This window comes from Mustela nivalis, assembly GCF_964662115.1.
Source record: "Mustela nivalis genome assembly, chromosome: 4".
NCBI classification, from domain to species: Eukaryota; Metazoa; Chordata; class Mammalia; order Carnivora; family Mustelidae; genus Mustela; species Mustela nivalis.
Window position 1 is genome coordinate 4,313,025 of NC_139023.1, and position 22,211 is coordinate 4,335,235.

Consider the following 22,211-nt stretch of genomic DNA (forward strand, 5'->3'; position numbering starts at 1 on the left):
AACCCATTGAGCCACGCAGGCGCCCTGAAAACTCAAAGATCTTAAAGGGATGAAAAGATAAGCCACGGAATGAGAAAAAATATTTTCAAACACATATCTAATGCTGCACTTATATCCAAAATATATAAAGAGCTTCTCATACTCACTTAAAGCAATGAAAACCTAATTAAAAATAGGCAAAAGATCCACACGGATTCAGAAAGTACACGAAAAGATGCTCAATGTCCTATGTCATTAGGGAACTGAATATTCAAAAGATGGGGTCTGCAAGCCCAAATCTGTGAGGCGTTGCGCAAACATATGCTCCCAGAGGTCTCTGAGCAGGACGGCACACCCATTTGCACACATGCATGAGCACACAGCAGCCAGAAGGCAGTGAGCAGTATGGCTTCGGGGCACGTGTTTCGAGTCCAAAAAACGGGGATTCCCAGGCTTCTGCTCTGACTATAGCTTTATTTGGACAAGCTACATGCAGCCATAAAAACTTTGCTTTGGGGGCACCTGGGTGGCTCAGTGGGTTAAAGCCTCTGCCTTCGGCTCAGGTTGTGATCCCAGGACCCTGGGATCGAGTCCCACATCGGGCTCTCTGCTCAGCAGACCCCATCTTTAAAGTTTTCACCATTTGAAGTAACTGCAACCATCACAAGGACACAGTGTTTCCTACGGGACCGCAGCTCACTGGGACAACTACTGTTTCCAGCCCAGGCTGAGGCCAGTGTCGGGATTTTCTCACACATCTGGAGCTGTGTACCTTGGCTGAAAGAGGCCAGCGGGAGAGGGCTGAGATCACTTCCTCCCTCACACACACCGGTGGTGCCACCTCACACTTGACCTTGCCACCTGTACTATGAAGTCCTGAACCTCCACAGAAGAGAAAGCCTGGTGTGGCCTCATCTGGTCCTACACTGACCCATGGTTTAGCAACTCTTCCAAAGGGGCAGAGAGAAATTTGCAGCAAATCATTTTTCTGTTTGTTTTTATTTGTGCAAGCTTTTTTTTTTTTTTTTTTAAATCTGGAAACTGATATACCCATCTCTGAAGGTAATTTTTCTGTATCAAGTGTCTGACTTAATTTAAATGCCGACAAGAGAAAACTATATTCTTTGGAGTCCAGAAATGAAAATGTAAAATGAACAAATCATTTCACGAGGAAAACTGCAGCCTCCTTGTCTCCGTTTGGTTATTTTTAAACTCCCTAAAAATCATTCTTGAGCATGCAGCTTACCGGGCGGCTAAGCAATAGAAAATAAAAACTTACATCTGCCAAAGTCAACAGAGCCTTCCGGAAATCACCAGAGGTTTCAGAACTAATGTCGTCTCCGAGACTCTTCTTATATACTGAAACCAAATAAGAATACAGCAGGTCTTGACAAAGTGAAAAAACATTATTACAAAACAGAGAAAAGCTTAAATGTCAACACTGGCAAGGAAGGAGTAGGTGAGAAAATAAATCCTGCCTCTTTTTTCTAACTTCCTGGTGCTCTTCTGATAGGGATACTCTCTTCTCGGGACTGTTACATCGTGTGTGTTGTGGCAGATACAGAAGAACAGAAGGAAGTACCGTGAAAAAGCCACGGGGTGGGGGGGGGGGCAAGGCGCTAGTCGCTAGTTTGTCTTCTGATCACCATTTCATTCTTCCACCATGAGAGAACACGGTCCTTGAGCAAGACGTGCGGCCCACAACCTAAAGACAGCACTCTCGGCTTGCCTCTTAGTTTAGTACCGTAGGCACAGCTCCCCGATGAGTTTTTCTTGGTAATGAAATGGAGGGAAACCTATGTGACATCGCTGGGAAATCTCCTTAAGGTGGCCCACGCCTTCCTCCATCCTCCTGCATGATGTGTAGACTGATGCCTGGAGCCCAGGCAACCACTTTGGGACCATGAGGAGAAGGACTACATCTTAGCAACAGCATGGGCAGAAGCAAGAAGGGGCCTGGGTTCCTGAAGGTGTTGAGGAGTTTCCATACCAGTCCTGGAACTGCCTGTCTCCGACTTCTTCTATGTGTGGGAGAAAGACATTTTTATGTCACCCGAGCCACCGTCAGTTTTATCAAGCCTAACCTTAACTGTGATGTATATGGTAGACTGTATTCTGCGATACCTCTCAAAAGTGAGAAAGCTGCCTAAAAAACAGGTGCTGTTTCCCGTGACAAACACCGATTGTTGTGTTCACATATTTGGGGGCTGAACACTGGTGGCTCCTCTTGCAGAGCCTGTGCTGTGCAGCTCTACTGATTTTTTTTTTTTTTATTTTTTAAAGATTTTATTTATTTATTTGAGAGAGAGAGCATGAGGAGGGGGAGGGTCAGAGGGAGAAGCCGACTCCCTGCCAAGCAGGGAACCTGATGCGCGGCTCTGTCCCAGGACTCCAGGATCATGACCTGAGCCGAAGGCAGTCACTTAACCAACTTAGGCATCCAGACCTAAGGCATGCCACGTGGGACCCAGGCATCCCACGTCTACTGATTTTAAAACCATTTTCTGCTCCATCCAAGAGCTGGTGACTCACAGGCAGCTGACGTCACGCGACTATTCGACCTCTCCTGCATCCTTCTGGAGAACTCTGTGGTCCTACAAATGTTTCTGCCCTTTTAAATCAACAAGAGATGCTTACAGAGGGGATATGAGATTATCTAATAGCAGGAACTCTGTGGAGATAGGAACTCTTCTAGCATGATTTTAGTGTTTTTTTAACACACCGACATAGAAACTGTGCTCCCTTGGTTCTCAGAGAGGGTTCCCGGCGGCTGGAGCACAGTACAGAATCCAGGCTGGTCTTTGCCCTGGTTCCTGGGAAGCAGCCTCCAAATCCTTCAAATTTCCCCAATAATAGGAATGTCTTTGCTATTTGTGGCAGGTCCCGCAAACCACACCTGCGTTTATGCCAGCATGATGACTCCGAGTGGTGGCTGGTGTCCCCAGAAAGAGCAACCCTGTCATCGGAAGGGTCGGGGCTCTGAGCCACACGATATCAGCCTGACCTCAGGGAAAGGAAGAGGCTGGAGATGGAGCACAGTCGTGTGGCCGGTGATGCCGTCAGCCATGCAAGGGCAACGAACCTCGATAAAAACGATACCAACGGTCAACGGGTTTTCCTGGTTGGCAACTAAGTGTCGATGCGCTGGAAGAAGACAGTGTGAGGACCAGGAGCTCTGCGTTTGGGACGCTCGCAGACCTCTCTGCTACGCGTCCTCATGTGACGGGTCCGGATTTCTGCTCTTTACAGTGAAACAGTAATTGTCAGTGCGGCTGACCCTTGAACGCTGCGGGTGGGAGCTGCACATGCCGCCTGTACGTGGGTTTTTTCAATAAATGGGGCACAATTTCTTAAATGTATTTTCTCTTCTTTTTGATTTTCTTAGAAACTTCTTTTTGTCTCTAGCTTAGTTTATTGTGAGAACATAGTATATAACTCATCCAAGATACAAATTCTGTGTCAATCCACTGTTTCTGTTACCAGTAAAGCTTCTGGTCGACAGCAGGCCATTAGTACTTAAGCTAGCGGAGGGTCAGAAGTTATATATGTATTTTGAGGGGCGAATGGGTCGTTCAGTCAGTTAAGTGGCTACCTTTGGCTCAGGTCACAAACCCAGGGTCCTGGGATCGAGTCCTGCTTTGGGCTTCCTGCCCAGTAGGGAGCCTGCGTCTCCCTCTGCCTGCTGCTCCCCCACTTGTGCTCTCTCTCTGACAAATCAATAAATAAAATCGTTAAAAAAAAAAGTTATACACGTATTTTGAACTATACAGAGGGTCAGTGCCCCTAACCCTCCTGTGGTTCACGGGCCAGCTGGCCACGAGTTCCGTGAATCGTGCTAGTGAGCTCTTGACCGAGGGAGTGGTGAGAAGCCCCGGCCTCGAAGCTCTTCGGGCAGAAGGGCGCATGGCCTGGAGCTGCTGACCCAGGGCCGCGTCTGCGGGGAGGGCCGCCCGCTGGGGACTGCGCTGTAACCTGCGTCGCCGGCCTACCCTGGGGGGTCAGCGCCGGAATCACACTGCAGGGACTGTCCCCTTTTCGCACAGCAAACAGACTACGAGGACGGGAGCTGATTTCACTGAATGCCTGTGCTCAACACATGCTCTCCGCCGCCCGTCTCACGTTCCACGCCCCAAATCACGAGCCAATCTATTAATATAGAATGATTTGAATCTCTGGCAACTATTTTCTGGTGAAAATAGTTGATTCAATGAGGCAGTGGCTGCTGAGAGCAAAATCCACCAGAGCTGAAATGCGTTACGTGGGAAGTGTCAACAGCACGGGGACGCCGCAGTTCTAGCTCAGACCTTGTTCCCAAATTCTCTGAAGAGCCACAGACCGTGGCCCGTTCTGGGGGTATCCTACTTTTTACACCCTGCCCGACAGAAATGCCTTGTGAAGGAGAGCTCGGTGGGTTTCTGGGGAGAGCCGCGGGGGCTCCTCGGTGTGCAGACCGGGGTCAAATAAGCAGATCGCACGCACACCTGTGTAGTAGGCTTGCGAGACCTCCTTCAGCTGCCTGCTCGTTCTGGTGGTGAGGATTTCAATCAGCGCGCACTCACTGGTGCCAGCGCCCTGAAAAGGAAAAGGAAATCTATTTTTAGAATACTTGAAAAGCTTAATGCCATGCATTTCAGGCTTAGTATCTTGTTTTATGCGCACAAAAAGACATTTTTGTAAATCAGCATAAGGTGGTATATTGCTCTAAAGCAGTTTTCTTGTTTTTTCATATATTTTAGTATGAAAATAAGACAGATCATCTAAACTGACATCAAAATGTCCAAGAAAATTTCCCACTCTAGTGTAAAAATCAGCTGAAGAACTGTAGGAAGAAACGCTGTAAGGGAAAAGCCCACACCATTAAAGATCAGAAATGAGTTATCGACCACGCCATTGTGTTCGGAGAGGGCCTTGCGGTTCTCTTGAATGAGTTCATCCTTCTGCTAATGCACTAGGTCAGCAGGTATCATCTTCAACCAGGAAGATTTTTTAAGCCTTAATAATGTAAGTCATGGGCCTAGTTGGTTTGGGGACCAGGTACCCTGAGTCTTGGTTATTCTGAGGTCACTCTTGTGCAGTGACTCCAAGAAAGGCCTTTTCCATTAGGACTTGATCAAATAAGGTCAGTGTAGCTTATGAACTAAAGCTGAATTCTGTCCCTTTGGGGCAGAGGTTCCAAGTTGCCCTCAGCATGTCTCCTTTTTAATTAACTAACTGATTAACTTAAAGACAGACTAATTTTTAGATCAGTGTTAGGTTCCCAGCAAAACTGAGCAGACCTCATGTCTTGTACTTCCCTTACCTTAGTAACAGAACCTCCGATTTCTAACTGAGCACACAGCTACCCAAATAGATACTCTGTTACTCAGCTTCCCGTGGAACTAAGTTCATTCATGTAATAAATTATGACCCATAGAACACATATCAAGTACCACGTACGGTTTCCGAGAGTCCGTAAGGAGAGGAAATGAACCCTCCTTGGTCTCATGACCGTCTTTTTGCCTGACGGGATAAAGATGTGGTGCCTGCGTGCTGAGCCCCATCCCGAGCCAACCAGCGGAACGGACAGGCCGGGGATGGTGAAGCCCCAAGACCGAAGGAACCAGAGTCCCTGGCAAGGGCTGGGCCGTGACACCCAGCACCGCACTGCCTGCTTTGGATTTCTTTTGCACAAAAGGGAGATTTTTCTAATCCTTGTTGGTGAAGCGAATCCTCATGATGCCCCCAGCTAAGCTGTCCCCCATGGGGCGGCCGGGGAAATGCAGGGCTCGGAGACTCTGCTGCAGATCCCGCGGCTAGCCCCAGTCGCCCGAGCTTCAGATGCGCCCCGCAGTTGACAATGAGGTCGTGCTCCCTCCACGCTGCTCTCAGCGAGTGGCCGGACAGGGGACAGGGAGGGCGTCCTGGGGCTGGGCCGCTTCTGCCCAGGGCGGCACTTCTCCAAAGGGCAGGAGCTCAGGAGCTCCCCGCCGGCCTGCCGGGGCCTTCCAGGGCTGCCTGGAGACGGAAGCTCGTTCCGTCCGAGCCGACTGCACCCCCCTTCCACGTGTGACGGACCCGAACCGCCATGAGCTTCACCCAATTCAGCCGACCCGCCCTGCTCTGTCTCCTTTCTATCCCTCGTGAGCCTCCCCCAGGAACTCTCCGGTGCGTCTCACTCCGTCTTGCCTTCTTGGGGGCTCATGCGTCCTCCACGGAAGAGACAGTCTCTCCCGACTCGGATAAGGAGGCAGAAGACCGCTCAGGCCTCGGCCCTAGACTCCGTCCTTCCCGTCAACACATGTCAACCTACTGCGTTTCAGGTTCTCCTCTTGGAACAGGAGATACGACCAAGACTGATGAACGTCCCTGCCATGACGGAGTTTTGCCTCCTAACTGGATGGACAAACAAATGATCAACAAATACACCCCCCGGGGTAATTTCAGATGGTGACCGGTATAACTAAGAATATAAAACTGAGTGAGCTGGTTGAAGATACACGGAGGAAAACGTTCCAGATGGAAAAACCATCGCGCATAAGGACCTGAAGTGGGAATAAACTTAGAATGTTCAAGCAGCGCAGAGGAGGCCAGTGTAGCCGCGCACGGAGTCGGGGGGCGGGGAGGACAGGGTGTGGTGGGCGCTTCATGGAACCTCATCGACTCGGCCGGGCTACAGTCCTCGGTTACTCACACTCAAACCTGGGTGCTGCTGGGAAGGTATTTTGTGGACATCACTACAGTCTTTAAGCAAGGGAGATCATCTTCGATAGCTTAGGTGGGCCCGGTTTAGTCAGTTAAAGGCCTCGAGAGCAGCGTGGAGGCTTCTCTGAAGAAGAAGAAACCCCACCTGTGGGCCGCAGCTCCCGCTTTGCTACGAGTCCCCCACGCCCCTTCCTAGTAGCCCCTACAGACGCCGGGTTGCCTCGTCAGATTCTTAACTATGTAACCCGCCCTCGCGGTAAACCTCGCCGCCTAAGTCCCCGCCGGCTGCTTCGGCGTCTCTGGGAAACCCTGCCTGACACAGAGAGAATTTTTAAAAATTCACGGAGCCAGGAAGGACCCAGACTGACGGGTGATGAAGGTCATGGAAAGAAGCTGGGACTTGGCGCTTTCAAGACCCCTGGCGATGTAGGCTGTGAGCAGCACAGCTCAAAAAATCACTCCATAAACATAGTTCTGGCTCTTGTGTGGTGAGGGGATTCCGGGTGGGCAGAAGCAGACGCAGGGACCGGCAGGGACCGGCCGGGAAGGTGCCGGTGGGGCCAGTCAGAGCCGCTGCTGGTGGCGCCGGAATGGCAGCGGCGGCTTCCGAGAGACACGCACACATCCGCACAGACAGACTCGCACACAGATCTGGGGACGGAGCACACGGACTTGCTGACAGATTCTGGGAGCGATGAAGCGTGAGGGAACGCAAGGGCTCAAAGATCATCCTGGTTTCTGACCTAAGCAATGGGGTCGATGGTGGCACCATTTACTCTCAATGACAACAAAGTGGAGGATCTGACTCTGTGGGTGAAATTAGGATATGACGATCCTTTCAGCCGAGGAACACGTGGGCTCCAGGTTCCGCAGCCCGTCCCCGCTTCGGGACTGCTCTTCCTCTTGGACAGCATCAGAACGACACCCAGATTTACCCTATTCATACCCACGTCTCCCGTGCGCCCCGGACGGAAGTCCCTGTTCCTGATGACACAGTCGGATCTCGGGCAGAAACGGCGCCGGCCGGGCTCCTACCTTCATGGATTTCTTCAGCTGCTTCGCATCAAACACAGCCGGAGGAGTCACGAGGGCCACCGTGAGCTGCCTGAAGTGGCCGGAGAGATCGCCTTTCAAGTCGTCTTTCAGTTCCTACAATAAAAACCCACCGCGGAAAGTGTGAAATACTTTTCCTTTCTCTTTCTACAAAGTCAGGTCATGAAAGGTAAGCGAATGCACCAACGCAGACAAAACCTGCCCATCCACGGGAATGAGCCGAAACGGCGAACTATTCCCATGGACGGCAGTCTGCGCCCCGTGACCGCTGCCAAGACGTCTGTCTTACGGCCTTTCTGACCGAAAGCCAGTGGCGGGACTTACGTAAGCGCCACAGACAGGGACTGTGCATCAAAAATGCATTTCCTCGGCCCCAGGCGCTCTCAGTACCTGGCTTGCGGTGGGGGAAGAAGACGAGGAAGGGGACCCTACCATTCACCCCGGCTTCACGAGTAGCTGCTTCTCAGTGACTGCCAGAGAGCCCTGGGGACAAGAGGGAAGGAGGTCGCCTGCCTCTGTGGGACTGTGGAGCCAGGAGGCAGCAAAGCGGCTTTGTGGCAACACCAGCAGGGGAAACCCTAAATGTAATGGGGCCGGCGTTCTGCGTGTCCTCTGGGCCTGTTTGCCCACATAGGTGCAGCCCATCTCCTCCTCTTGAAGGCAGGTAAGATGGTTTTTATTGTCAATATTTAAAGGATGTTAGTGGATTATTGTTTTTCTTGCTTTTCATTATTTTCAGCTGAGACAGAGGCGGGCGGCCTCCCAGACCACGGGGACAACGCGGACACGTACCAACACCCACCGGCCACCAGGGGGACCCAGTGAGGCGGCGGAGGAAACCTGGTTGGACCCAAGTGTTCCTAATTCTGCGGCCACCGGCTGGGCTGTCTCCTCTCTAAATGCTGACCTCTTGCGACCACCTGCGCTCAGCCCACGCCGTTACAACCGACTCTCGATTCACCTGTTCTCAATCCTTCTCACTGTGAGAAACGCGCCCCCTTCCTCCGTATTCAGAAAACCCTGACAGGCCAACGGATGGTTCATGTTCCTACACGTGAGGGTCTGGCCTCGTGGAGACGCTGGCAATTAATTTAATTTGACGGGTGTTTCCTGGGCTCCTGCTGTGTGCTCGGCATTTAAAGGCGAGTTGGACACAGTGCGCACTCCTAGCACACTCCTAGGGCACTCCTTCGAAAGCCAGAAATATTCAAAGATAAAATTTCAATAAAATATGTTAAGTATCTGGTAAAGTGTGAAGGTTAAGCGTGAAGAGGGGTGTTTCTTAAGGGGGTCTGGGAGCTCGGAGGACAGTCAGGAGTGACGCTTGAGTCGCCCCTGGAGGGTCTCTACACCTCGGCTCTCACCTGATCTCAACAGCCTGACTGCCCTGCTACCACACTTTTCCCTCCCTGGTTTGTGAGCCACAGAAGCTAACATAAATTTAAAAATATATAAATTAGCCTTATAGTATTCCCTTGCTTACAGCCTTGCAATGATTCTCTTTTGTTCTTAGAATAAAACCCAAACTGTGTACCACGACCACAAAGCCCAGCTCACTCTAGCCCCCTCCAGCCCCATCTTTCCCATCCGCTCCCCGTACGCGCCACACTCCCGCCGTATGGAAAGTCTTTTCGTTTCTTAAATGGTCTCAGTTCGTTTTTGACTCAGGGCTTTTGCACGTGTTGTAACGTCTGTCTGAAATGCTCTTCCCCAGATCAAGTAGGGCAGAAGCCTTGGTATGGTTGTGCTGTAGTTGAGAATAATCCTGGTAAGCCTTCCCCACCCTACTCCAAGGAGCCATTCCGCAGCCGCTCTCTGCCGTATCTTCCCGTCTGGATTCTTGCAGAGCACTTACCGATATCTGAATTTATTTACTTCTTATCTTCCTAATAAAATGGTAGCTCCATGATAAAAAAGAAGGGTCTGATTTTTAGACCAGTGAATCTCCAATGTCGAGGTCGTCTCCCGACACATAGTTTATTACTGAGCACACACCGTGTGGAACAAAACACAAACGTCCTTGTACGTTCCTGCACAGTAAGCTTTTGTGGGCTGAATGAATTAAATCCACAATTACAAAGATATTTTAGAGTTGGAAGAGAAATTAAAGGTGATCTAAGACAAGACCTATCGGACAACGGGTCAGATAACACTAGGCGGGTGTGTCACCTCGTGCGTGGAAACCTCTCCAGTAGCAACCCTGAACTCCACCCACCGGGTTCCAGAAACATCCCTCTCTCCCCTCCAGGTGTGATAATGAAAATGTCTCAAGGCATTGCCAGATATCCTTTGGGGAGCAGAATCACTCCAGGTTTAAAGCCTCCGGTCTCAGGCCACCCTCCTTATCCAACAGGTGAAAAAATTAGGGCCCAGAAAGATCAAATAACATGATCAAGGCCATTCAGCCTGTTACGGGCCAGCTAGGACTCGCAGGCCAGGCTCTGACCGGGTACACACAGTACTTCCTGTTCCACTTGGCCTGAAACAAAAGATCTCTGGTGCAGTCACGTGGGAGCATCCCTGGTCCCCAGTGATCAGCTCTTTGCTGGCTGTCCTGTCAATCATACCTTTCCATACGCCGCTTGGTATTCCCGCACAATCAGCTGCCGCTGTGCATTCGTCCTTTCTGTCAGAATGTTGATGAGTGCTTTCTCGTCGGTTCCTAAATGAAAGGAAAACAATTTCACTCGCCATCAACCCAAAGGTGCTTAATATCTGTCGTGAACAAAAGAAAAATGATTAATGGCTTGAAACAAATGCAGAGAGGAAAGCGTTCTGATTTTTAATTTCCACGTTCTTACCGGGTTGGAATATTTGTTTCTCCACCAGCTTTTGGAAAAGCAAAGTGATTTTGGAGAGTTTGGTCGGCTGGGGGGAGCGATCATGGTCCACATACCCTCTCTGTACGTCAGACAGGGGGAGTTGTGCAAGCCACGCACGGCTTCTCAATCTGATGAGCTGCTCTCACCGTGATGAGGTCAGTTACTGTCTCACCGCCTGTGCTCTCCTCGCTCCATACTTGGTACCAATTTCTTTTTTCTCTAGAAAAAAGGAACTGATGTGTTCTGAGAACCTGCCGTATTCTAGGCCCCTTTAAGTCACTGTCATAGTTAATATTCACAAAAACTCTGGGCAGTGGGTATGAGGAAGTCGTTCCAAAGATGAAAACACTCCTAATTAGAAAGGTTATGTCACGTGCCCAAGTCATGCCACTTTTAAGTGGTGTCGCAAGAACGGGAGCCCAGATCTCTGACCCCAACATTTGTCTCCCTCTCCGGCCCGGCTCTCCTTCAGACATCCCAGACCCGTGTGCTTTGGCTCCGGCTGGCGGTATCGGTGGGATGCCGGCCTGCTGGAGATGCCCTCGAGGTCACAGTTTTCTCGGGGATCCCAGCAGGAAGCTAGTGAGGGAAGCTGTGTCTGCCTCCTTTGCAGGAGAGCACTCGCCCTGGGTTGGGGGGCGTGAGCTGGCGTGTGCCTGGGGCTTGCACGATTAGAACGGCGCAGAAGATTGGCGGGAACTCCAGGCTCAAGTTCTCGGTGTTGAGGTGACCCCCCCACACGGCTACACGGGCCAGTGGCCCTGGTACATGCTCTACAGCAGGGATGGGGCAAAACAAACAGTGTCCTCGGTTAGCTGCTGGGCCTCCATGAAAGGTCCTGCCGCCCACCCCCCGGAACGCTGGTCTTGCTTTCTTTCATAGTGTTAAGTAAGCACAGAGCTAGATCAGAGCCTAGCTGTGTCCCATGAGTCCGATGGTCAGTTTGAACCTCTAGTGGCATCTGAGTTGGCACACGACTGAGCACAGCCAAGTGCACAAGTATCTCAGAATCGGATGCTCCGGGTCGAATTTCTTCTCTTTCTTCTCTGCCTCAACTCTCATTCCGTGCTCGCTCATCCGTGACATCACTACGGATGGAGTCACCCAACCAAACCCTGGCAGTCATCCTACACTCCCTTCTTTTCTTCACCCCTACATTGTAGCGACCATCTGCATCTCTCGAATTTGTCCTCTCCTCTGCCCCTGCGCACACATCACTGGTGCACACACATCAGCCTCCTGATTTGGCCCCCTTACAATTCATACAGTACATGATTGCCTCGGTAAGTTCTTTAAAATGTGCCTGAGCACGTCCGTCCCTTGGGTGAAACCCTAATGGTCTAGCTCCTGCCCAGGTCTCTGTTCTCATTTTCTGCCCTTTCTCGGCATCTCTATGCCTTATGCCCCTAGACTCCAGATCTAACCCGGCCCAGACTCCAGACGTAATCACCCCCCGACCACCGATAGCTGTGTGAAGCTTGTATACGAGGAGGTGCTTCTTCTCTTCGTTTCTCACACACTTAGGACCAGAAGCTAAAACAAGCTGTCTCGTGGTTTCAGAGACGGGCTCTGACACATCCCTAATGCAAATACAATGATGACACCTGGTTCTGGACCTAGAACACATCAGTTTTGGTCCTCACAAGCATCTCGGAGTAGGTCTGCAACCCCAAATGCAAAAATGCATGAAGAAACGTAACACTAAGAAAAAAAAGACAAACAGGGGTGCCTGGGTGGCTCAGTGGGTTAAAGCCTCTGCCTGAGGCTCGGGTCATGATCTCAGGGTCCTGGGATCGAGCCCCACATTGGGCTCTCTGCTCGGCAGGGAGCCTGCTTCCTCCTCTCTCTCTGCCTGCCTCTGCCTACTTGTGATCTCTGTCTGTCAAATAAATAAATAACATCTTTAAAAAAAAAAAGAAAAAAAGACAAGCATTAGAACGGAAGACTATTATTCCATTCGATTTGACATCAACCTCTCATGGAGTAATCTCTCAACACGGAGCATAAATGGGGAAGGCATAGAGATAAATGAAGAAATAATTGCCATTTAAAAGCAGAAAAAAAGAAAAAAGAAACCCAAATAACAGAAACGAGATAATATTACACTGATATAAAAACCTGAGGAGGATATTTCATGGAACTTGACAGACTGACCCTAATATTCAGGTATGGGGGGAAGGGGAAGTGGTCCAAAGGGCCAAGAGAAGCTCTTGTCTTACTCAACACTAATTATAAAATTCGAGTAGTCCTTATGACAGGGTGATACGGAGACAGGGACGGACAAAGAGACCAATGGAGCGTAACAGAAAGCAGAGACAGAGAGACGTAGAAGACGAAAGTGGCCTTACCACTCAGTGTGCAAAGGGGGTGCTCTTCAGTAAATTGTGCTGGGACTGTCAACTAGCCACGTGAGATAAAAACGAAATTAGGTGCCTTTAAATAAACTACACAAACATTAATTCCAGGTAGATGGAAAATCCCAAAGTGAACAATAAGACTGTAAAACTCTGGGAAGAAAATACAGGAGAATATCTTTAGGAGCTCATTATAGAAAAAGGCACATGGGAAAAATACTGGTAAACTTGTTTCCCTGCTATTCAAGATTTCTAGGCAATAGAAGTTACTAGAACCGATGTTAAAAGAAAACGACAAGAGTAGGAGAAGATATTTTCATGGACTGTAACATTTTTTTTACTCTGTATCCAGAATTTATAAAAAAACACAATCTTGCCAGTCATGAGGAAGACAGTCCAACTGACAAATGGATAAAACATAAGAAGACATAATTCGTAGAAGCAGCAGATGATCCAGAAAGGAGACTTTCAGTCCTGGGGGACAGGGAGGAGAGAGGAAGCAAACACACGTACAAGATGAGATACAATTCTAGACCCACTCAGTGGGGAAACCAGAAGAGTCTGACTTTAGCGAGTGCCGGGGAGGATGCGGAGCGGGAGAATGCGGAGCCAGAGAGTCTCCCGTACTGCTGGCAGGAATGCTCATTTGCATATTGATTATAGAAAGCAGTTTGGCAAAATGTCTAGTTCATTTGAAGATGAACATCTCCAACCTCGCATTCCCTTTGCTATATGCTCGAGAAATGGAAGCAAACGTGCACAAGACGTAAGCAGGGATATGCAACGCAGCAGTTCATACTGGAATAGAAAAGAATTGTAGGCGACTTAAATGTCCCATCAATACCCCATCTTACAATATAATGATTCAATAGACACTACGCAAGTCGTGTTAATGAACTAGAGCTGAACATACCAACACGGGTGATTCTCAAAGACAACATGTTAAGGGATACAAGAAGTTGCTGAAGAGTGCACCTGCAACACACGGTATCATCCCAGTTTACACGGCTTGAGGCCATGCAAAACTCCACGCGCGTGCATATGTAGTTAGGGAATTAAAAGTTCCACGGGAATAAACTCTACTCTAGGATGGTGTTTTATCTCTAGAAAGTGGGGTGGGAAAGAGATCCAGGAAGCATCAGCAGGAACGGTATCTGTAACGATTTATGATGATGATCACAGTTTTTGGTAGCAGTGATGGTGATGTATTGTTTTACAGCAAGTAAATATGGTAAATATTAAGATTTAGTAGACTGGGCACCCTATGCATTTTTTTCTCACTATTTCAAAATTTTTTATTTTTGGAGGCGGGGGCAGAGGGAGAGAAAAAGAGAAAATCTGAAATGGGCTCCACACCCAGCATGAAGCCTAATGCCAAGCTTGATCTCATGACCCCAAGATCACGACCTGAGCTGAAATCAAGAGTCAGAGGCTTCACGGACTTGGGCCACCCAGGCACCCCATTACTTCACAAGTTTTAAAAAGTCCCTTACGATTTCACTGGTTGAGTAACCCAAGTTGGGCAAACTGAACCAATGCACTTTTTAAATTGTAACTTTCCTGATTTGCTTCAAGGTGGGAGAACAACCGCAGAGTCGAGCTCACCGATTCCTCTGATCGCCTTCCGAATCGCTTCTGCATCCACAGACGGGCTGAAGCCCGGGTAATCGCGGATCGTCCCTCGGTGTCCCACCTGGAAGGAAATGTCTGAAAGTGCCACTAGCTCAGAATGACGTCTTTGTTTGCATGCCAAGCATATGTGCCTGCGCGTTAGAAGCATAGCGAACCTATAATTCGCAACACCGTCCTCTCCCTGCAGGAGGGGTTCCCCAGGCTTTGTCCCCAGACGTGAGAACTATGACGTTGGACGCGTGTGCAGAAAGGGCTCTCTCTTCTCCCCTGCTGTGTAAGAGGTTGGAACTACAAAACATTTATTCTCTAGAGGAATACGCTGTGCTAATCCCAGTGACTCTGAAGAATATTTGCTTTATTTTATTTTATTTTATTTTATAGATTTATTTGAGAGAGAGAGCGGGCGCACAAGTAGGGGAGCAGCAGGCAGAGGGGAAGCAGGCTTCGTGCTGAGCAGGGGGCCCAACGCGGGACTCGACTCGATCCCAGGACCGTAGACCATGACCTGAGTCGAAGGCAGATGCTTAACTGACTGAGCCCCCCAGGCGCCCCAGAATATTCGCTTCAAAGTGGTCTCTGCATAAAAGCAATAAGAAGGTGAGAATTTCGCGTATCCTCTTTGTTTTCAAGCAATAACACAAAGCTCCTTCCTGCATCTCACACAGAAGTAACTGGTTTGCAGGCTTCCCGGTGCTTTAGTGAATGCTGACCACTGTCCTTGGGGGACCCCACACCAAAGGATCCGCAGGTGAAAACCCATTAGGACAGCCTGTTCTCAAGCCTGGTTTGACAGATGTGCGGTTGCGGCTGACAATGCCCTTCCGGGAGCCCCACCGCCAAATGGAAGACGCCACGACACTAATTTTAAACACACACGTGGGGAACATGTCAGTAAGCTGGGAAAAACCACCTTCCCTGCCGAAAGAATAAAATCTCTCAAAACGGCTTACAAGACCACAGAACAGCCACGGAGATGCTGAGACAAATGTGAGGGCGCACGGATCCCCACGGCGTTTCCTCACGCTGAAGCAAAGCGCGTCTTCACGGTCATGCTGTTTTCCTCCTCAGCTGATTGTCCTGTCCTGTTGCCGACTAACAGGCTCTGTCGTCTCGTGCTAATATGTTGTTTAGGTTCCCCTGAAGCATTTAATGTTTCCATGACAGGTCATCCTCTCGTCACATGCCAGTGAATGGGAAATTAATGTTATCGTTAAAAAATAATGACCTGCTAATTCGGTAGATGAGATGGAAGAATTCACTTCGATACAATCGAACATTGTCCAGTCTTAAAGCCTCCAAAACAAAGAGTTTTCATTCTACCAGAGTGACCGTAACAGGTTAGAAACTAGTTGTCACTGTGTCTGATCTCAAGGCATCGGTAAGAAAGTAGTCGTGTCCACAAATCTTTGGAGAATCCTCTTTCTCTGAGGCTTAATAAATACTTTATGGGTTCCTAGAGTCCAGTGGTTTCATTTCAGGTCTATCCATCCAGGGATATCTGTGGCGATCTTACCGGTCCACCATATGTGTTGGGCCGCGGAAAACTCCCCTGTATCAGAGCACGAGAGGGTTGCAGGCCCAGCTCTGTGAGAGACACTGCATACGTCCTAATAGAACCTTCGTGACAGGGCGCCTGGGTGGCTCAGTGGGTTAAGCCGCTGCCTTCGGCTCAGGTCATGATCTCAGGGTCCTGGGATCGAGTCCCGCATCGGGCTCTCTGCTCAGTGGGGAGCCTGCTTCCCTCTCTCTCTCTCTGCCTGCCTCTCCATCTACTTATGATTTCTCTCTGTCAAATAAATAAATAAAAAATCTTAAAAAAAAAAAAAAAAAAAAAAAAAAAAGAACCTGCGTGACAGCCCGGAGGAGTAAGACGCACCCATTTCACATGCAAGACTCCGGGGTTTAAGACAATCGAAGAATCTGCTCAACCCAGGTCAGCAGCAGCTCTGAACTCGAACGTGGTCATGACCACCCCAGCCCACTCCTGTCCTTCTTGAGACGTACGGTCTCTACCTGGGCATTCCCTCAAACGCGTATGACTGGGTCACGCATCAGACATGTTGAACATATTCTTCAGAAATAAAGATTCCAGGGGCTCATGAAAGGGGTTTCCATTCTAGCTGTGACCTTTGCACGGCCCTCTGCTACCTACACATCAAAATATGCTGAAATTCCAACGCGCAAGATTAGAGAAGGTTGAAATTCCCAGTCCGTTATGTAATGTGCCACCTAGTAAGAATTGAATGGGGAGGAACTCCTTGTTTAATTAAAAGAAAAAAGGCAACACACACACACACACACACACACACACTTGAAAAATGGCACGGAGATTCTGAAGCAGAATGTTGGTGAACTTTTTCAGGCTGTTTCAGGTATTTCAGGAAGCGGTAGAATTCAGGTGCTAGAGTTGCTTGCTCAGAACATTCAACAATATTTCCATGACCTTCGAAAAAACATCTTAGAGTAAAAGACATTAACAGACTCTTAAACAAGCACATGCCAGGCAGTGAACAAAGTGCTTTACAGACAACTTATTTCAGTCTTAAAATGACCTTAACAGAGTAGATTTCATTATTCCCATTTAAAAAATGGAAGAAACTCGATTTCAGAGACATGATTTGCTTCACAGAACTCTGCTCCCGAGGACAGCGGAGGATGCGGCACCCGCCTCCCGCCAACCCCCGGCTTGTCTCTGAACTGCCCTGTGCCCTCCGGCACGTCGCAGAGCCTCCCCGGACTCCAGCTAGTGGTTCTCGGAGCGCACACTCTGGATCAGCCCAGCAGCGTCGCCTGGGAACTTGTCAGAGATGCAGATTCTCGGGTCCCACCCAGTCTCACTGAGCCAACAGTTCTGGGGCTACAACTCCGGATCTGTGTTTTAACAAGCCCTCCAGACGATTCTAGGGCTCGAGGTTGAGAACCACGGCTCTGTTTCATTCTCAGCTGCCCAGAAGACCAAAGGGAAATGAGTAAACAAGTCACAGATGCTTTCGTGGGAGGTGGAGGAAGAATTTGATGATGACCTCAGCGTTTCAGGAATGCCGGCATTGTTACAGACCGAACGAACGATTCGCATGGCCTGCTGGTGGCAGGGCTTCCTTCCTTACATTTGAACGACTAATCCATGCTTGACTTCGGCTCTTCGCACTAACCCTAACTCCCTAGCAAAGTGTCATGCTAGTGTAGGACACAAATACTTGGCAAACTTTTTATATTTCCAAAAACACCACGTTTGATCAGATTTCCATGTGTATCCCTTAAACACTGTACGCTGCTTCCTTTTTTTTCAAACTTGACCTTCAGATGCCCCCAGAGGGACAATGATCCTGAAACCAGCTGGAAAATAAATTAAAGCAAGCACTGTTGAAATAAAGGGAGGAGAGAGACTCACAGGAGCTCTTGACATCAACCATCGTCGCAACCTGGGACGCCTGGGCACCTCCGGCCCGTTGAGCGTCCAACTCTCGGTTGCTGCTCAGGTCGTGACCGCAGGGTCCCGAGACGGAGCCCTGCATGGGGCGCCCGCTCAGCACGGAGTCTGGTTGGGATTCGTTCCCTCCCTCCCCTTCTGCTCCTCCCCCTGCTCTAAACAAACAAACAAACAAACAAACAATAAATCTTAAAAAAAAAATGGTTGGACTTACCGTGTGCCAAGTCGTGCTAAGCACGCTTCCTGCATTAGTCATTCAATCCTCACCAAAAGCTTATGAGGCAGCTGTAACACATCCTGTATGTAGCCAATGATAAGAACTGATGCTGAAGTAACTTGCCGAGTCCACATGGCCAGCAAGTGGTCCGTCTCATCAGCCTCTGCTTCTGATCACGAAGCTGCCTCACATCTGAACCATTTTTATGTCAATAGTTTTCTCTGATCTTTGTTTTTTAAGGATTTTATTTATTTGAGAGAGAGAGAGAGAAACAGCGACAGAGAGCATGTGTGGGATGAAGAGGGAGAGGCCGGCTCCCCGCTCACGACCGGGGAGCCTCAGGATCCCAGGACCCCGGGATCATGACTGGAGCCGAAGACAGACGTCAACCAACTGAGCCTCCCAGGCACTCCTTTTTCTCTGACCTTCTAGAACTCTCCTCTGGAGATCATCAGCGCACCTGATGCCTTAAGCCACTGGTGTGGCCAGTGGGCGGCTGGGAGCTGTCTGCTGCCACCGCCCTGAGAGAGGCTGGTCTGTCCTTGACCATGAAGGCTTGTCGTACCCATTTCTCCATGCAAAGTGCACTGGCATTGCAAGAAGTCAAACATTCACATTCAGAAGAACGAATGAAAGAGAAGGCGCCAATCCTGTTGACACGAAACTAGTTAAAGCCAAACGCTTCAGAGCCAGCAGGGCTGCCGCTGTAGGTACAGCTTGAGGGTGAGGTAACGTCCAATCACGCGTCATGTCGTGCAGTCCTACGGAGGCCGCATGCAAACATTAAGCTTCCAAATCATGGCTCAGAGCAACCTCCAGGACTTGGGAACTCTTGAAGTGCTGAGGAGAAATGGTAGCTCTCCGGTCAACGTCCAAACGGTCTGCTGGGTCTCAAGGGTTTGCGATAGAAGGAAAAACAGACTCAAACAAACAAACAAACAATCACAGCTTAGAAGATGTGAGACTTCTCATTCCATTTTTCTAGTAAAACATGGTTTTCCAAACCAAAGAAAGCTTATTGTAAAAGGCCCTGATGGAAGACGGTCACGGGAGGCGAGTGTTCGGGGTTGAGTTGTGGCAGGCCCGGGCCGCAGTGCTGCACGCTGCGACCTTCCTCGGGTAGAAATTCATTGACATGTACTTAACGAATCGGAGGTCAGACCGGACGCAGTGGGCCCCAAACCCAGCATGACATCTGTCCTCAGCAGACAGCCAGGTGACAACGGAGTCACAGGAAGGGATGTGACCATGAAGGCAGAGATCGCGGCCATGCAGCTGCGGGCCAAGGAAGCCCGGCTACTTGCAGCAAACCCCCCGCAGCTGGGAGAGGCGAGGAAGGGCGCCCCGACGGGTCGGGTCGGGGAGCAGGGCTGGGAGCCTCCGCGCCTGCGGGCAGGGAGCGGGGGAGGGAGGTCATGGCTTCCTCTGAAGTGCCTCCGAGCGGCTCAGAGACAATGTACGCGGTTCTTCTTGTCTTGCTCAAGTGAGAGAAGATCCGTACTCGCCTCCTGTTCTTTTCTAGATAAACTGGTCTCATCGGGGCCTCAGAGCAAGGGCCCTGGGGTGTGCACCGGAGCGGGGTGTTGGGCTGGAGTAGGAGGTCAGTGTGACTCAGAGGTTAGGGGAGCCGTTTGGGTCCGGCTTTCCATGAAACGCAGATTAAACAGTCAGAAGAAACCCTGAGCTCTCGGAAGCCGGTGCCCGGTCAGCCCGGCCAGACTCCCGCCTTCTGCCGGCGCCTGGCCGCGTCCCCGGCGCTTCTCGCCGCCCGGCTTGCGCCTCCGTCCGTCGCCCGCCAGCCCCTCGCCTGACCCGGCACCGCGGGAGCTTCTAAACGGGAAACGCTCCTTTCTTCCCCTCTCACGAGAACGGCTGTCACGTTTGTCGGCCCAGCCCAGACTTCGACTCCGAGCACTGGTCTCGTACACTCAGTGTCTGCTTTTAGGCCTCACGTACCTGTTATTTCCTCCCAAGCTGACTCCCCCCCCCCCCCCGTAACAATTCCATATTTACTTGTGCTTTACCCCTATCTGCCCATTTAATCCTCAAAGCCCACCCTAGGAGGCCGGTACTGCTCTGACCCCCACTTCGGGGGGAGGAGACACAGCGAAGTACGAGGCTGGTCCAAGGCGACGGGACTCGTCTGCGGCACAGCCAGGATTCGAACCCAGGCAATCGGCTGCTCTCTGAGCTCGTCCCCAGTGTCCCTTCTTCCTCTAATGGCACCGGCTCCACAAACTGGGAGTCTCCTTTGATGCGAGTCTCCCTGCACACTCGGTCCATCAGCAATCGCGAAAGGTGATCTCCGGGGCACTTCCCCCATCTCCTTGGCCCCTGCTGCAGTCCACGCCACCCTCACCATGCCCCGGACACGGACCCCTGCAGCGGTCTCCTTTCCTTCCGCGGTCCGCCCCCACACCTCCCCCACGGCAGCCCCAGGTCTGTGGCCCGGGTCTGCACGGCCCTGGCCCTGCGTGGCTGGGCTCAGCCCCCCTCTCCGCCCTCACCCGCCGCCACCCTCCCCTGGTCCCTCGCACTCCAGCCCTCTGACAGCCTAGCGGCTGGACGTGGGATTCTTCCTCCTCCTAATGCCTTTGTCCGTGCTGTTCCCTCGGTCTGGAACGTTCTTCTGCCTTCACGCCTCTGCTTCGAGGCCCTCTTCTCTGACAAGCCAGCCTGGCCCTGGGCTCGAGCGGGGCCTCTCCTGTCGGTCCTCATCCCAGCCAGCCTTCCCTGGGGCATCGGCACTGGGACCACCTCCCCCTGTTCGTGTCTGTGTCTCCAGCTCCTCCAGCATAAAATTCCAGGGGCGGAGACCTTGTGTTTTACTCACGATGGCAGGTCCAGCTCCAGCCCGCGACTTCTCTTCAGACAGGGCCTTAGTCGGTAACTGTGAGTGAGTTTGCTGGAAGAAAATGGAAGAAGGACAATGACACCCCAAGGTGTGGCGTCTTTCCAAGGTCCACATAAGCCAATAGGCTGCTTGACGAACTCGCTCCCTTCAAACATCAATAGTCCAGAAATCGAAGGGACCGTTGTACCCTGGCAGATGCGCCAGAGGCTGGAAATGGTTCGGTGGCCACGTTCAGCCCCGCAGGCTCTTGCAGGTCTTCCAAAGCTGCTTCCAGAAGCTGGGGCGGAACACTGGTGCGCCAGGGATGTTCCCGGTGACTCCTTCCGTCTGTCTGCCTGTCTCTCCAAGCACTCGGGGGTTCGGCGGCAAAGGCAGCAAACCTAACCAGACTGGGTCTGAAACACTGGTTCCCCAAAAAGTCTTTATCAACACAAACTTCTTTCTCAGAATAAGTTTCATTATTTATTTGAAGCATATCATAAACAATTTAGATTCATCTTCTTCTGAGTTACTTAGCACCGGTATCTGAAGATTACATTTTTCCTCCACAATCCAAGTCAGGTTTAGCTTAGCCAAGAGTTCTTGGCCAAGCTCTCTTCTTGGCCAAGAGTCACAAGGAGCGGAAGACCAGGGTGTCTACACCGGCCACATCCACAGTTAGATGAAGTACACTTCTTCGTCCCGGAAGACACCTCTGTCAAAGGGACCTGCTCTCTCACTGCGGAAGATGGAGGGAACGTGGCTCGCTGACGTGGGGAATCTGGCGCCATCCATGCCCTCGGAAGTGGGTACTTGGCTAGAAAACGGCGCTGGTTGGGCAGGATGTTGGGACTACAGCAATGACACCCACTCTCCTCCCCGTCCCTTCCAGGGGAATGGAAATCCGCCCACGAGGGACGGCGATGAGGGACGTCTGCTGTTTGTAATATTACAGAAAGAACATTTCTTGCACCCTTGGCCGCAGTCACGAGTGCCCACACGATACGATGGCAATGTGCATTGTTGTATGACCTTTGTGTAAGTGTTTGGGAAGTGACAAGCTTAACAATAAGTTGCTAAGAATTCTTCCTAATGTAAAGTAAATTTACATAATGGGAACTCCTTGCAGAGTTTATACAAAGGCTACTGGAACTAAACATTGTCTGTGGTCCTTGGAGGATCCTGAAGTGTAATACCTTCCCGAATCTCC

General features: G+C 50.5%; 1 protein-coding gene across 1 annotated transcript in view; it reads right to left on the minus strand.

Moving 5' to 3' along the window:
- The window catches only part of ANXA3 (annexin A3), a 45,829-nt gene that overhangs the window by 12,625 nt on the left and 10,993 nt on the right, over positions 1–22,211 (minus strand). Inside the window, exons 3-7 of the mRNA XM_082726542.1 lie at positions 14,495–14,582; positions 10,281–10,375; positions 7,696–7,809; positions 4,461–4,551; positions 1,259–1,338 (exon numbers count right to left, since the gene is read on the minus strand). Coding sequence (XP_082582668.1) covers positions 1,259–1,338; positions 4,461–4,551; positions 7,696–7,809; positions 10,281–10,375; positions 14,495–14,582 — 468 coding nt within the window. The remainder of the gene's footprint in view (positions 1–1,258; positions 1,339–4,460; positions 4,552–7,695; positions 7,810–10,280; positions 10,376–14,494; positions 14,583–22,211) is intronic.